The following is a 17,219-nucleotide window of genomic DNA, read 5'->3' on the forward strand; positions in this document are numbered from 1 at the left end:
GAGAGGTAAGAAAATTTACTTCATTGAAAGTATATTTTTAAAAATCAAAATTTTATATCCCTTTTTTTGTCTTTGTATGTAAATGTTTTATGTATTTTCCAAATAAAAATGTCTTTGGAGGTAATTCCGTGGTGGGCAAGTGGTCAGGACTCCACACTTTCATTGCCAAGGGCCCAGGTTCAATCCCTGGTTAGGGAAATAAGATCCCATAAGCCGTGTGGCATGGTGAAAAAAAGAAAAAGAACAGATACATGTATATGTACAACTGAAATTAACAAAACACTGTTAATCAACTATGCTTCAATATAAAATAAAAAAAAAGTCTTTGGAGACCATGAAAACTCAAGCTGAGAATAGTAACTTAGTTAGGGGAGCATAGTGCAAGAGGAAGAGCTACTTCTGATTTCTTTGCAGCCTTCGTCATCAAGGTGGATAAAGAATGTGCTTATATTTGGTGGGAAGGACTGAGGAATGGCCAGGCGAAGTGCCTGTGAGTAGGGGGCAGTATGCCACTGGGGCTCTTTCTAACCTTCTCATAGAATTTCCAACAAAAGAAGTGCCCAGACTTCAACTTGGCCTCCATCTGTCTGAAAAGGTTTTATCTGATGTGTGCTCTATACAACTGGCTAGAGCCAACATACCACAGAGTGAGCAAAGTCCCATGCTGGAAAATAGTCAACAGTACACAGCAGACCACCCCATGCCTCCCCAGTCCACAGCTTTTCTTCAATACCTAACATGCTGCATCTCACTTCTCTGCAGCCCTCCTCTGCTTCTATCCACTCTTCCTCCAGCACCAGACAGAAAGGCCAGTGGAAGTTGGATAGCACCTTCCTAACTTTCTTTTGATTTCCAAGGCTTCTTTACTCAAGATATCCTCCTTATACTAGCTATTTTATACTGAAAAAAAAAGTGTTACAAAGAAGTGAAACTTCACATATTAGAGTTCAATAGGACTTCCCTGGTGGTGCAGTGGTTAAGAATCCGCCTGCCAACGCAGGGGACACGGGTTTGAGCCCTGGTCCAGGAAGATGCCACATGCTGCACAGCAACTAAGCCCGTGCGCCACAACTACTCAGCCTGCACTCTGGAGCCCTCTCGTCTAGAGCCCGTGCTCTGCAACAAGAGAAGCCACTGCAATGAGAAGCCCATGCACCGCAACGAAGAGTCACACTGCTCACCACAACTAGAGAAAGCCCGTGTGCAGCAAAGACCCAACACAGCCATTAATTAATTAATTAATTTTTAAAAAAAGAATTTAATAAGGGACTTCCCTGGTGGTGTGGTGGTTAAGAATCCGCCTGCCAATGCAGGGCACCCGGGTTCAATCCCCGGTCCGGAAAGATCCCACATGCCGTGGAGCAACTAAGCCTGTGCACCACAACTAATGAGCCTGTGCTCTAGAGCCCATGAGCCACAACTACTGAAGCCCGTTGGCTGCAACTACTGAAGCCTATGTGCCTAGAGCCCGTGCTCTACAACAAGAGAAGCCACCGCACTGAGAAAGCCTGCACACTGCAACCAAGAGTAGTCCCCATTCACTACAACTAGAGAAAGCCCACGCATAGCAACGAAGACCCAACGCATACAAAAAATTTAAAAATTAAAAACTCGAGAGGTTTAAAAAAAAAGAAAGAGTTCAATAAAACGCGTGACCTGTATTCCAAATTCTCACCCATGATTATGGAATCGTTTTGCTGTTTGAGATGTCAAAAACAGTCTCTTAGACAAAACACAGCCTTGAAGTTTAAGAAAGACAGAAACTGTAACCTCTTAGCCTTCTCTGCAAGTTGGGCACTCTGCAGAACAGTGGTGAGCCAAGCCTGTCAGGAGGCTTCCTGGTGCCTAAGAGCTGTTTACAAAGAAAACGCACTCAGGCTGGCTTGTTCTGGACCATAACAGACTCTGGAATTCTAAGTGGAGAGAGTCCTTTTACACAGACTATTAATCTGGCAAAAAGAAAAAAAAAAAAGAAAAAAAAGATTTCTTTCCAGGACTGAAAAATCTCCCTCTGGATAAAAAGCACAGAGAAGAAGAAAGGTACAAAGCCAAGACTAGCTCCACAAGAGCAGGGAGACTGTTCTGTTCGCTGCTCTGTTGAGAACAGTGCCTGGTGTACAGCAGGGTCTCAGTACACATTTGCTGAACGAATGAATGAATGAAACCCTGACTTTTCAGAAGCTTTAACACTAGGATTAAATCCATGGGGAGAAAAATCAAACAAGTAATCCGAATCTGGAGAAACCTCAAAATAAAGATTAAATAAATATAACCTCATCATTTCTCACATTCAAAATGTACCCAAGAAAAGCCTTCAAAGTCCACGAGAAAGCCTCTGTGACTTTCACCGGTGTGTGCTCAGTATGTAATCAGGCTACTCTCCAGCAGCTCGTTTTGCTTAGCACTTCTAGCACCCTGGGCATGAGGCACAGGTGAAATCTTGATGGTGAAGGCATCCTTGGCCAGGGCCCCTGCATGGGTGGCAACAGGCCCAGAGCCACTTTCATACACCATAGGGAAGGAAGGAACTCAAGAAATCATTTCACCAACAGCTGCGCCTTCAGGAAGCAATGCATTTGAACCACTCTAAACCATAAAGTCCATCTATTTTTATAAGTTCTCCTTGTATAAAAATTTGTCTCTAAATGTGAGACTTTAGGTAAATTAGTCTACCCCCTTGCACATCAGCTTCCTCATCTTGGAAATGGACATAAAATGTTAACTACCTTATGTGATTGCTGTGAAGACTGAGGAATACACTGCACAGTACACGGTATACTGTAAGTGCCTGACAGAGTTTTTATCACTTTACTCTTTTATTTGCAAATAAATAGGTCTGAGCATTTCATCTTTGAGCACTGGTCTGGACTCTAAGTCTGATTAGGTCCTTATCTTAGTTCTAAGCCAGTGAATGATCTGCTATTTCCCAAACTCCTCGATATTGATAGGTCCACCTCAACCTTCCCCTGGAAGTTCATATATACATAAAGTTCCAATTATGCAGTACAGACACAGAGATGCACTTACTCACTGCATGTGAGAACTGTCCCTGGCCACCTCACTATATATGGGTGTTACAATTAAAAATTATAAGTGCTCCAAATAAACAAAATAGTTGGGCCTAACATGCTAGAACCTGGCTTGGCTGAGGGCAGAGGCAGCAGGCAGTAAATGTGATGTGATGGAAAGAATGCTGGACTAGAGTTAAGAAATTGAAGTTCAAGTGCTAGTCTGTCATCTGTAACTGGGTAAGCAAGCTTTTTCACCTCTCCTGGCTTCAACTTCCTCTTTACAAAATGGGGGTACGTACCAGATCAACTCTAAAGTTCCTTTTGAGCTGTAAGACTCAATGATTCCACGGAAGAGTTAAAGCCAAGAGGATGCCTGGCAGGGTCAAAGCAGATATAAAGATATGAGGCCAGGGGTGGGGGTGGGTTAGAACTAAGAATGTGAATGGAAAACTACAGGTTAATAAAAGAAAGGATTAAGTCAAACAGTAAGTCAAACATTACCTATAAGGGTGCAGACTGGGAGGATGAGCTGGGCTGAATGCCTAGGAGAAGACTAGTTCAGGAAAATGCTAAAGGGCCAGTGGCTTGGCGAACCGTTTATCTTTGGACGTGCAGTACCAACCAGAAAGAACCTTATTTCTTTAGGGACTAGGGAACTAAGAGAGAAAGCATCTGGTGACCTGAGAGAAAGAGTGTAGAACTCCAAAATCAAACATAAAGCTAGACTCTTCAGGTATACCACGTAGCTACAAACTACTCACATCAGAGGTTAGGAGCTCAGACTCTGAAATTGGGCTGCCTGGGTTCAAATTATGGTTCCATGACTTACTAGCCTTGGAACATCAGGCAAGTGACCTATTCTCACTGTACTTCAGTGTCTTCATCTGTGAAACAGACATAAACCAGAACCTACTGCACAGGGATATTGTAAAGATCAAATGAGCCAATATATGGAAAGCCCTTTGAACAGGGCCTGGCACCTGGTGAGTACTAAATAAGCCAGCTTATTTATTTCCTGCTGCAGAGTGGGATGTTTACATGACTCACTGCAGAGTCACTTCATTCACCCCATGAAGAGGATTTTGGGGCAGGGTTCCCTACCCAAGGCTGAAACCTAGAAATAGAATCCCACTTCTCTTGCCTTTTATTCCCTGGGTAGAGTCAAGAGGAAAAACCACCAGTGGTCACGAGCAAACCTAGCAGCAATGGTGGTGGTGCCTCTGGTAGGTCAGTGCTGCTCCCTGCAAGGAGTGTCAGATAATTCCCGGGAATGTTAGGCCAGCCCTTAAGGAAACAATACACTGAAGGGCTTTTCTATGGGGAGCTCCATTCACTTTACATTCTCCTTCTACATTTACTTTAAAGGTATTGCTAAGTAGTCCTAACTGAAAGGCAGCTGCTTTGGGGTACCATGACAATAGGAATAATTTATATATATGTTTTTACTTTTCTGGCCTTCTTTCAGGCCCAGCAGTTTGCATTTCTTATACCTAATTCTCCCCAATGTTTCTATTCACCCCTTATATCATTATGCATTTTTAAGTTTCCTTCCAAATGCTATGCAAAACACTTTTAGTTTTACATGTCTGCAGCTTCCTAGAAATACCACACATAGGAAAATAGGGTGCAACATCTCCATTTACAAGTAAAAGCAGCACTTTAATAGAATCAACAACATTAAAGACCTAAAACCACACCCTTCCAATGCTCTCTCTTTACAAGTGAGCTCTAAGGACTCATTTTTATTTCCATCTGCAAGGCAAAATATTCATTTGGAGTGGCCAAACAACCCGGCTTGTTGACAAGACACTGATGTTTCTTGAATTTTTAAACTCTGATACACAGAATGAGCAATCACTGTCCACTGACTATTATTTCTTAACTTAGTCTGTGGAGACGTATTTTATAAGACGGGGAGAAAGAAAGTAAATGCCATTAACCTGGTCCTAAAAACTGTTGACTTCATCTCGCGCACCAAAGAGCAAAAGATGACTTTACGGAGGCTGTGAGGGGAAGACAGGAAAGGAGGCTGTGAGGGGAAGACAGGAAAGGAGGCTGATGCATCTGAGGAAACAGCACAGGCTGACCTAACTGAGAAGTTTCTCTGGCTCTTTCCCCTACATGCTCTGGACCCTTCTGATAGGAGTTGGAAACTTCATTTTTTTGAGCTTTCCTGACATTTCAAAAATAATCTTCCCAGGAAAGTTATATCTGGAACTTAGAAGTTTAAATATATGAGTTGATTTTTTAAAAAAACTTACGAGGCTGGGTTTTTGTTTCACAATGTTCTCTTCCTCTGATTTTGATATAATTTTGGAAATCTTTCCATGATTTCCTCAAGTGTACAAAAATAGCTTTCAAAGGAGATCTAAACCAAGTGATGATTTTTATGACTGATTAGGTCTTGGTTTAAAGAGTAGCATTATGATTATAAAGCTTAGTTTCAACTACTAAATTTTTTTTGAAAACAACACTGAACAGAAAACATACTTCTTTAACAGTTATGCTGAAGCCTAAAGGTTTTAGAACACAGTTACACAAAAAATTCTACAATCCACTTGTGATATTAACTTATATATTCCTTCATACAGGCAAATAAGATAAACACTAAGATAAAAAAAAATAAATGAATAAAATAAAATCCCCAAATAATATCCCTCTATTCTTTCTCAAAAAGTAAACTTCAAGTCTTACCACATTACACTGTTCTCAAAAGGGAACTCCTGAAAAAAAAAAAAAAAAAAAGGGAACTCCTCAAACAGTCTATTGGACCAGGAATTCCTATGCTACCGTTGATGCACTGCTACTATATTTAAGTGTTTCTTTTTTTTTTTTTTTTTAAGTGTTTCTTAAATTCAACTTACAGGCAAAATTGTACACTTAGGCGCACTACGTAAGTGAGCTATGAAACAAAGAGAAAAGACTCAGTTGAAAGAGAGGGATATACCTAGACAAAAAACCTAGCCCAATAGGCTAAGGACTATTATAGGATCTGGACTCAGATACTTTCAATAAACCAAAAGCTATTCGTTAAAATATCTATTATGGATAGAGATCACAGGAGAGAAAACAGTAGAGTAAGATACACTCAAATCCCTTCTATGAGCAAAACACTTTTCCTCATTACGTGTTTTAGAATCAGGGGCTTGAATTTGGCTCCACCAAATGTGTTTCTCTGACAAGTTTCTTAATCCTCTGAGCCTCAGTTTCTCAATGTACAAGATGGGGTAATAAAATCCATCCCATAGAGTTTCACTGAGGACTGAATTAAATAAGACAACATATGGAAAGTGTCTCTCATTAGATGTCAATAAATGTTATTTCCTTTCTCATGATATACTGCCAAGAAAGCTGCATCTAATAAGTAGAAGATGCAGTATTCTACCTGGAAAGGGTCTGTCTGCATCACCCCCATGCAGAGGGACTCCCTTATTTTCTGGCATATACTTCTTGGTAATGGGCAAAGACACCAGCCGGATGTGATGGATGAGTGAGCGCCAGGTATGAGCTCCAGAAAGCACTGGTTCAGGTGGTAATGGGCTGAAAGGTTGAATCACAAAGTAGGCAGTGAGCAAGATTAATCCCAGGGTTACGAGGACCTACAAGGAAAGAGAGGAAATGGGTTAATAATTGTCCCAGCCAACAAAATACTTTAATGCCAAGGGAAAAAACAGGCATCTTCTACTATTTCCAATGTGCTTTAAGTACTAATCTATTTTCATAAACGAGCCATTGACTTTCACTTCTGAAAGCATTTAAAGCTTGAGATCTGTGAGGATTGCAAGGCTCACCAAGCTTATATCATATGGGCTAGGGGCTATGTCCACCATTTAAAAATATACACAAATACAGTTAAAGATAAATACACAGCTTTCATCTAAACATTTAACAAAACAGTCAAATTTCCTAATAACACATGGTAACAAAGAGTAAAGGCCAATTTACCCATAGAAAAACCAAGATTCAGTGGTGGAAACAGTCAACAGTAATATTTGGGGAGAATGTTGAAGAGTCTGTGTTCTGTCTAAGCTATTTCCAAGTCAGAACATATTTTTACCTTGTACATAGCTAGAAGGAGGGGATACTGGGGTGGCCCCCTTTGAGGTTCATTCTTTTCCAGCAGCTGTCTGATAAATTTTTCAATTGCCTTCTCTGACATGCCGCACTGATGGCCCATCTGTCTTACCAAATCAACAGTCTCTGAAAGTTTGTCATAAATGCTGAGCTCATTAGCAGCAAGATCCATGTCTTCCAATACAAAATCCCTGAGAGAGAGAGAGAGAATGAATGTAAAAAGAAAGATGGTTTCTTTAAAGTACTGCCTCCTCAAAGTTACTTCCTTTAGAACAGTGCTTCTTGACCACCTGTGAGGAAGGACCAGTTCTGTGTTTTTCCCAATCCACTGAAGACCTATTCTTTTGTAAAACACAATGAATATGTCAAGACAGTGTCAAGATGCAATACAAACTTTTAAGTCTTTCTTAATTGTGGGCTAGTAACAAATGGCTTACAGACCAGCACTGGTTCCCAAACACTTTGAGGAATACCAGTCCAGAGCACAAAAAATTCCTAATGGGACTCAGAAACACTAGTGCCATCCAAAATGATTTCTGAAACCAATCACAGGAGATCCGCTACTGGTAATTTACTAAAAGTGAAACAGAATGTGGAAAGTGTTGTTGATCAATTATTTCTTTCCTTTTCCATCAGATGAACCTTTTAGCAACACAAGAGGAGGAACTGATCACTGAAGGCAAGATTTACTGAGGAACATGTTGATATGCTTTGTTCCTGGCAGAGCAAGGATGTCAGACAACACAAAACCAAGGCATGGGAGCACTTCAGACTTACCAGGCTGCAGTCCTCATGCTTTTCTGCAAATACAATTTTAGACAATAAAAGGCATTTTGTTTGTATTTTATAATCTTAAAAGACCTAAGATCTGTAACTCACTTCAAAATTCAATTTGCATTCTCATAGTTATTTTAAAGCCAGATTGTTTCACAGTGGACATAGAATAAAAGCTAAAAGCTAAAGGCAAAATAGAATTATCTCTGTATAATTTGTAAAATGAAATAAAACAGTTCTTTTAAAAAGTGCTTGTGCTACAGAACAATGTTTTTCTTCATTTATAGGAGAAAAAACAGTGCTTGGGATCTATGCTCTCTTCTGTTGGTTGGCTTTTGTTGTTGTTTGTTGTTTGTTTATAATGCAGAAGGTCCTCTTATTTCACATATTTCATACCCAAGGTGCTTCTAACATCAAAAAGCACTGACATGGTACAACTCTATTTTTTCAGTAAGGAGACGCTGCCCCCTGTGGAGCAGAGGACAACAGTCATGAAGCTCCAGCAGAGGAGGAGGCCTGAACTGCCACAAGCCAGCACACACCCTGGCATAGCTCCTCTTCTAACAGCGCCTCCCAATGACTCCTTCCCTTTGGTCCTCTGACTATCAACCTCCTACTTCACTAGTTCTTAACTGTGCCTGCACATTAGAATCACCTAGAGAGCTTCTAGCGAATGCTCATGCCAAGGCCCCAACCCAAGACCAACGAAATCAGAATCAGACTTCTAAAGGTGGATTAACAGTCAGGTAATCTAGATTTTGAGGATGGGGGAGGGAGGGAGGAACCCCACACATTAAAGGGGACACATCCTTTCTCCACACTCTGCCACTGCTCAAAGTGTTTTTTAAAGACCACATAGGTCTTCATTTCAAGGTTCAGGTAAAAGGATGGTGAAAACTCTACTTTAAAAATGTGTGTTTGGGGGAATCTCCTGTTGGTCCAGTGGTTAGGACTCAGCGCTTTCACTGCCAAGGGCCTGGGTTCAACCCCTGGTTGGGGAACTAAGATCCCACAAGCTGTGTGTCACGGCCAAATGAAATGAAATAAAAGAAAATATGGATTTTCAACAAATGGTGCTGGGACAACTGCATAACCACATGCAAAAGAATGAAATTGGATGCTTCCTCACACCATAGACAAAAATTAACTCAAAATGGATAAAAGACCTAAACTTAAAGAGTTAAAACTATAAAACTCTCAGAAGAAAACAAAGGGGGAAATTTTTATAACACTGGATTAGGCAATGGCTTCTTAGATATGACACCAAAAGTACAAATAGCAAAAGAAAAATAAATTGGACTATATCAAAATTAACACTTTTTGTGCTGCAAATGATACTATCAAGAAAGTAAAACAACAACCTACAGAATGGGGGGCAATATGTACAAATCATATATCTGATAAGGGACTGGAGTTCAGAGTTCATAAAGAATTCTTACAACTCAATTATAAAAACACAAATATACAGTTACAAACGGGCCAAGTATTTGAATAGATATTTCTCCACAGAAGATCTACAAATGGCTGAAAAAATCATGAAAAGATGTTTAACATCATTAGCCATCAAGGAAGTGTAAATGAAAACCACAATGAGATACCACTTCTCACCCACTGGGATGGCTACAATCAAAAAGTCAGATAATAACAAGGGCTGACAGTGCAACTCTTGTACACTGTGGATGGGAATGTAAAATGATGCAGCTGCTTTGAAAACAGTTTGGCAGTTCCTCAACAACTCAAATGTGGAGTTACCATACGACCCAGCAATTCCACTTGTAAGTATGTACCCACAATAATTTAAAACAAATATCCACACAAAAACTTGTATGTGAATGTTTAAGCAGCATTATTCATAGCAGCTCAAAAATGGAAGCAACCCAAATGTCCATGAATGGATACACAAAATGGATATTAATAATATCCATACAATATATCAATAATATCCATACGATAGAATATTATTGAACAATAAAAAGGAATAAAGTACTGATACATGCTACAGCATGGATGAACCTTGAAAACATTATGCTAAGTGAAGGAAGACAGTCACAAAAGACTACATATTACATGACTGCATTTATATGAAAGTCGAGGGTAGGCAAATCTATAGAGACAGAAAACAGATGAATCAGGGGTTGCCTAGGGGAGGGGAGTTGAGAGGAATGGGGAGTGACTGTTAACAGATGCAGGGGTTCTTCCTTGAGTGAATTTGTTCAAAACAAATTGCGGTGATGGTTGCACAACTTTGTGAATATACAAAACCACTGAATTCTACATTTTAAATAGGTGAATTTCATGGCATAGAAATTACATCTCAATAAAGATGTTTTAAAATGTGTATTTATAGAATTTGAACTTACCCCTGGTGTGGCATTAATTACACTCACTGCTATGATTCCAGCTAAATCACCTGGTCTATTTCCTCACCCAAAAGATAAGAGGATTGAACCAGAAAGTTATTCAAGTTTCCTCTAGCTCTAAAATTCTAGGAGTGTATGAATATTTCAGGAAGTAGAAAAAATTCAGTACATGAGAAGTTAAAGTCTTATGTACAACTGCATTCCTATACAACCATTTTTTGTTATGCCATCCGATACGCCAGGCCTTGTGCTAAGCGCTGCAGAAGCATTATCTCAGTAAATCGTCACAGCAATTTCAGTAAGGCTCAGAAAGGTTTCATAACTCGCTAGGATGTGAACACAAGTGTGCCTGACTTCAGGGTTGGTGCTTTTAATCTTTATGCACGCTGCCTCCCTTACTAAGTATCTCCCTATTCTGAGCGGGCAGTTCCAAAACCACAGCACCATGTCCCTTGATTATCACAAATGAGTGGCTGAAAACTGGAAAGTTATCGACTACAATGATTCCTGGTAAAAGAATAAAGCAATAACTTATTACAATATTTTTCACATCTTTGGTTTTGTGACTAGTGATTCCAGAGACCCAGCATTTTCCTGTTTAAATGAACAAAGACATTCTAAGCAAGCAAGCAAGCAAGGAAAATGTTCACTTAAGCAAACTACAATAAATTATCCAATGATACTCAGTCAAAATCCATCAAAATTCAGTAGAGGACCAGAAAAGGAAAGCAGTGGGAATTCTAGAAAGAAATTCCAGTAAAAAACTTTATAAAGTTTTGGGAGACGGAGTATGTGTAGGTATCCTCAGGGAGAAGAGAATGTCACATTGGTGTGCCCTTAGGGGCACCATGAAGGGGACAGAAGTGCAGGTGAGGCTAAAAGGAGAATCAACTATCACTGGTTTTGAAGACTGTTTCACAACCTTTGTAAACCTCTGCCCACTTTTGATACACATAAAAATTTCATTAAACTCCCAGTATGTGTTGCAAAAACAACAGGGTTTTTGTGTGTGTGTGTGTGTGATTCAAGTACACAATAACATGATTCTGAATACACACATTTTTGCAAGCTGTACATCCTTCTTCCCTGAGATTGTGACACATTTCTCAAGTCATCAGAAGGGTAGTTGCTAATAATTTAGCTCTTAGAAGTGTCTAAGAGCACATGGGGGTCTTGATAATAAGCCTTCCTTTTGCCTTTGGTAAGATCAGTGGTTCTCAACCGAGGGCAATTCTGCCCCCCAGGGGATATCTGGAAGCCTGGAGACATTTGTGATTCTCACACTTGAGGGGTAGTACTGGCATCTAGTGGATATGATGTTAAATAAACGACAAAAAAATCCTGACCCTTTAGGTCAGACTACAGAGCAGCTCCCTTGCTGCGATCTGTTGAAAGTCAACTCTCAACACAATGGTTTGTATTAAAAACAAAACCAAAAACTTGTCCCTTAAAAACAAACAAACAAACACAAAATCATGGCTAAGCATCAAGTATATTCAATTCATTCGGACTGAGTGAAATCAGTTGAAGCTTGATGGCAATCCCTTTACCTCCAGAAAGAAGGTCCAACTCTGGCAGAAATGAGCTTTGCCACAGAGCGAAGTTCCGATGAGCGAGCCTGACTCTTAACAGTGGCTTATACCTGCAAGGGCACAGGCAGAATCACCGTTACCTAGTATCTAGTCCATAGTCAAATTTCCCTAAGAGGTCCCTTCCCCCAAAAAACAAAAACAAAAAAACCCAAAAAACCCCCAAAAATCCCCACAAAAGGCCACATAAGCTTTTTAGAAATCTAGGCTCCAACCAATGAGTACATATCACAGCTGTCATGTCTCTTTGGTCTACTTAAATCTACAATAGATGCTGGTGTGGGTGTTTTTTTGGTTTTGTTGTTGTTGTTGTTGGCCTTTTAGGACTTTCACATTTTTGAAGCAGGAACTCCCACATCCTTAAACGTATCTCTACCTGCTCCTATCTTCACTTTTTCTAGTTTCTACCATTAAAAAAAAAATCCTTCCTCTCTAGATTTGCAGAGCTTATACCCTTCCTCCCTTCAGAGCCAAGCTCCCTTTAAAAAAAAAAAAAAGTATCACTTCACCTTCTTGTTTCTCAGGTCCCCATTCATTTCTGACCCTCTCTTGCCACTGATATTGCTCTCACTATGGTCACCAAAGGCTTTCTACACGTGCCAAGTCCAAAGGACATTTTTTCAGTTAACACCTCATCTGACATCTCTGCGGCAGCTTCCATTGCTGCCCACTATCTCCCTCAAGGGCTTTCAAACCTTGGCATAATTCTCTTGTTCTCTTCTGAGTCTATGTCCTGGAATGCTCGTATTCATCATGGTTGTCCTTGACCGTCTCATTCCCTCCATGGCTTTAACCACCAGCTATTAGTGATTCCCAAATCTCTTCTCCAATCTAGAACTCTCTCCAGAACTCAAGACCCATCTATCAAACTACTACCAGACACCCTGGCCCAAATTTCCTATAGTCCCCTACATGTAATGTGTCTATAACTTACTTATTTTCCCCCTGCAAACCATTTCTCCTACTATATTCCTTTTTCTTAATTAATGAAAATACCGGTTCTCCAAATTTAAAACCTTTCCTCCAGCTTCCTCATCCCCACCAATGAACCAATCACCAAATCCTCAATTCTACACCCAGTATAGTTCTCACATTCATCACCTCCTCTTTAGCTCTACATTAACGACAGTCAAGGCCCTCAACATCTCTCCCACAGACCATCACACAGATATATTCAATCTCTATACTTCCAATCCTCTTTCTTCTTTCTGATCCATAGTCTACAAGTTATTTTTCTAAAACACAAATTGGTTCACATTGCTCATCTATTTAAAGCACCTTCCTTGACTTCCCATTCCCTACTAGGGAACAATTTAGCATGGTGGTTAAGAACACAGGCACTGGAGTTAGAAAAAGCTGAACGCAAATACTAGATTCTCCATCTACTGTGTGGCCATGAGACACTGTTTAACCTCTTTAAGCCTCAGAGTTTTCATTTATAAAATGAGGATAATTGTGTCTTTTCAGCCATGTTGTTAAGGGATTATAAAGCGATGTATCTAAAACATCTGTCTCAATACCCAAATTAAATACTTAATAATTATTATGAGTCCAAAATACTTAGCATAGCCCTTTATGATCTGGTTACTGCCTACCTGTTCAGTCTCATTTCCCATTCCTCCCTCACGTTCTTCACTGCCATACTATTTCACATCTTTTTGCTTTTGTACACATAATTTCCTCTGCTTACAAAACCTAGCCCTCAGTGCTTCGTCCAATGAGTGAACTCTATTCCAACCTTCATTTCTGCCCTTTGAAGCTTAAACACAACTCTATCACTTCGTATTACATCTATTTTCTTGCCTTTCTTTCACACTAAGTTGTTTCTTGAAAGCACACGTAAGTGGAGAAAATAACACAAACTAATAACACACATGGAAATTCACCTTAGAGACATGGAACCTTATCAGTGTCTGTGGAACAAATTTATAGAAAGGACCTAAAGTGATCATTCTGTTCTCAAACTAATGTGATGTAAGTAAAGACTTATTTATTTTACTTTTTCTCCTTGTTTTTAAAAGCTACATCAGCCTAATGAGAGTTTAGGTGAGCAAGTTATGAACTTCATAGTTGGATATTTTTTATGGAGTTTTAGAGTAGCTGTGGAAGAAAAGGGATTTGAATTGCATGTTGAAAATTGTTTTGGTCCAAAGCAGAAATGGCAAACGGCTTGTGGTATTCAAGTTGGGCCATGTGAACTTCACTCAAAACTTCAATGTAGCAAAGCTAAATTTAGGTTAAGGCCGAAATTTGTTCCTTAGAGGGCAACTGTGATAACTCAAACTCAAATAAGCAAGTTTATTAAGGGAGAGATATCCGTGGGAGATTCCACCATGGGAACAAATAAGCAGACAGAGAGAGTCAGGATAAGTATCTGGGAATAATCTCTATTATAAGCAGACGGCCAAATACCTTAGAAGTATACTGGCGAATACCAAAGCTCTTAGACCGGAAAGTGTGGCTTGCAGGGTTAATGATCTTAAAATACTACCCAACACGCAACACGAGGCAGGAGAATTTTCTTGTTCTAAAAGGAGATTACAAACAGTTCATTTACTCTGGTCAATAAACCAAGTCATATTCCTTTCTGAAGTCTGAGATGCCATGTTTATCACATACCAAGCCCACACACACACAAAAATTCCCTCCCTAACAATTATTAGAAAAAGATGTTTCGGAGGCGCGGGGAATCTACTCTAAACACTCACATGTACATACACTTAGAAATCTGTCAAAAGGGCAGTGAAATCCAGACTTCGCCAGCACCGCTGTTTTGGACACTGCTGTGATGCCCGCGAAACAAGTTCAATTAGGGTGGAATTCGCTTTGCTCGCCCCGGCAGAGCGAAGGGGAAAAAAGGAGGCGTCTTAACGGAGTCCACCCCGGGGGAGTTGCTAGAGGATGCTTGTCAGTCTGCAAAACGCCAAAGGCTCGGAAAAGGGGTCAGGGCAGGGGCAGGAGTGGCAGTGGCGCCGAAAGGTAGCCTGTGAGAGGATGTCATAGATAGGTGCGGCGACGAGGCTGTCACGAAGCTGCCTCCCCCCATCCCGGCCTCGGGCCCCAGTCACTCACATGCGAGGCCCGCGCCCCCTCGGGCTCCTCCCGCCTCGGGGACAAGCAAGCCGCCGGGCGAGGAGGATAGGCCGACAACTTCCTGCTTCCGGGCGCGCAACCCGGAAGCAACTCCCACGCCAAAGGCGAAGCAGCGCTCCTTCTTCCCGCCCCACGCTTCCGCCAGAAGCCGAACGCGCAACTACTCGGAGCGCTCGCGAACTCTCGCGAGATCTGAAGAGAACGCGCTGTTGCTCCCCCTGGCGTCCAGTTCTTCCTCCTCTCTCCTTTTCAGTCCTTGCCAGGGCTGCTTCCGTTCATAGCTGAACTGATTCATTCAATTAGCGCTTGTTGAGCCTTCTGCTACGTGCCAGGCTGCGTGTTGGGCATTAAGCGGTGGGAGTGGGAGGGATAACGTAAGTGGTGCGCAGGCCGTTACCTTAGGAATCTAAAAGAAAGGCAAGCAAACAAATCACACAAATTTACACACTCATTAATGTTTATTGAGAGTTTACTCTTACATTACAAAGGACTTTATACTTGTGAAACTGCTTTAACAACCTTCATTTACCCTCATACCAACCAAATTGAAGTTTATGGAAAGGTTAAATTGCTCGAGATTACGTTGGAAGCTCCCTCTTCAGGTTCTGGTCTGGATCAGGCCCTGTGTGAATGCTGAACTGAGCAGAATTAGGACATGGTCCCTAACATGGGCTCTTAACAATCCACTTGGTGAGCAGATCTGACACAAGCAGTTAGACAACGATGGAAGGTGGCACCGAATTAAAGACTGAGAAAGGGGAGAGAGTCTACTGTAGACAGGAAGAGTAGAGAGGTTTTCTGAAGGAGTTGGAACAGGGCATGGGCGAAGTTTGGGAAAGCATTGCAAGGGAAAAGACTAGCTTGGGCAGAGGTCTGGAAGTGGGAATGCTGGTGCCACATTTAAGGCCTGGGCAATAAAATAGTTGGAAATCAGTCTGGAGAGGTCAGTGAGTGGTCAATGATGAAGGACCTTCAAACCCAGGCCAAGTGATTTGGGACTTTAATAGACAAAGGGAAACCATTTAATACTTTATAGGAATATCTTGTAGTATTTATGGAGGAGGGCTTTGACTGCTCTGTGTAAGTGGATTAGTGGGGAGAAGCCAAAAGGCAGGGAACCCAGCAAAGGGGCTTCTGGAATAATCCTGATATTAAAGGTCTGAAACAGCAGTGGGAATGGGAAGGAAGGGATACAATTTGGGGATCTTTGGAAAAAAGAATTGACATCTTGATGATGTGTCACTTACAGGGAGCAGAAAGAAAGAGGATGATCTTCAGGTTTCCAGCTTGAAAAATGATGTTTCTGTAAAAGTTTATAATTTTGTTTTTAATAAGGGACATTTATTCAGAAGACACATTAAGCTTAGATACAGAATAAATGAAATAAGTACTATACAAGCTACAATCTAATAGTGAATTTAGAAAAGGAATCCAGGCCTCTTTGTCAACTCCGTCCTGAAGTCAATGACACCTAATGTTCTCTTGGGGACAAAAAGGCCAACAAATACTGAGCCTCTTGAAGGATTTTGGAATGAACCAGCAAGATGCTGTCATATTCTTGGGTTAAACCCCAATGCACCCTCACTGTGCCCTAAGCCTCCGAAGCCTCCTAAGGAACTACGTAAGGTCTGAAGAAAGGAAACTCAGGTAATAACAGAGAGAAAGGGCCAAGCATGAAGAGTTTTCCATCCAGCTGGAGGGTCATAACGAGGGCATGAACACAAAACTACAGGAAGTGTAAAATTAATTATACCTTACATTAGCACAGCACTCCTCAGTTTAAAACTTAATTTTCTGTCCATTATTCATTCAATGAAACCTGAGCATCCTATGTTCAGTCCTCTGTGAGGAGGGCACAAAGGTGAAGGAGGCCCAGTTATTCTCTCAAGGAGTTCACTGTCTAGTTTGACCTTTACAACCTTGTGTACCCTTATTCCCACTTGGCAATTTTTTTAAATTAATTAATTAATTAATTGGCTGCATTGGGTCTTTATTGGTACACACAGGCTTTCTCTAGTTGCAGTGAGTGGAGGCTACTCTTCATTGTGGTGTGCAGGCTCCTCATTGCGATGGCTTCTCCTGTTGCGGAGCACGGGCTCTAGGAGCGTGGGCTTCAGCAGTTGTGGCACACGGGCTCTAGAGCGTGGGCTCAGGAGTTGTGGCACATGGGCTTAGTTGCTCTGTGGAATGTGGGATCTTCGTGGAGCAGGGATCAAACCCATGTCCCCTGCATTGGCAGGCGGATTCTTAACCACTGCACCGCCTAGGAAGTCCCCCCCACCCCCGGCTTGGCAATTAAGCAAACTAGGATTGAACTG

The 17,219-nt window shown here is 41.2% G+C and overlaps 1 protein-coding gene across 2 annotated transcripts in view; it reads right to left on the reverse strand.

Annotated features, from left to right (window-relative positions):
* C11H6orf89 (chromosome 11 C6orf89 homolog) overlaps positions 1 to 14,990 on the reverse strand; it is a 32,217-nt gene extending 17,227 nt beyond the window's left edge. Inside the window, exons 1-4 of one of the 2 annotated variants that reach the window (XM_057699340.1) lie at positions 14,881 to 14,975; positions 11,770 to 11,861; positions 7,069 to 7,276; positions 6,397 to 6,610 (exon numbers count right to left, since the gene is read on the reverse strand). In XM_057699340.1, the coding sequence (XP_057555323.1) occupies positions 6,397 to 6,610; positions 7,069 to 7,257 (403 nt within the window). In that variant the 5' untranslated portion in view covers positions 7,258 to 7,276; positions 11,770 to 11,861; positions 14,881 to 14,975. Of the gene's footprint in view, positions 1 to 6,396; positions 6,611 to 7,068; positions 7,277 to 11,769; positions 11,862 to 14,880 lie in introns of both variants that reach the window. The other variant, XM_057699339.1, reaches the window with a different exon arrangement.
* Between the last annotated feature and the right edge of the window lie 2,229 nt (positions 14,991 to 17,219).

The sequence above is a fragment of the Hippopotamus amphibius genome, chromosome 11 (assembly GCF_030028045.1).
Source record: "Hippopotamus amphibius kiboko isolate mHipAmp2 chromosome 11, mHipAmp2.hap2, whole genome shotgun sequence".
NCBI lineage: Eukaryota > Metazoa > Chordata > Mammalia > Artiodactyla > Hippopotamidae > Hippopotamus > Hippopotamus amphibius.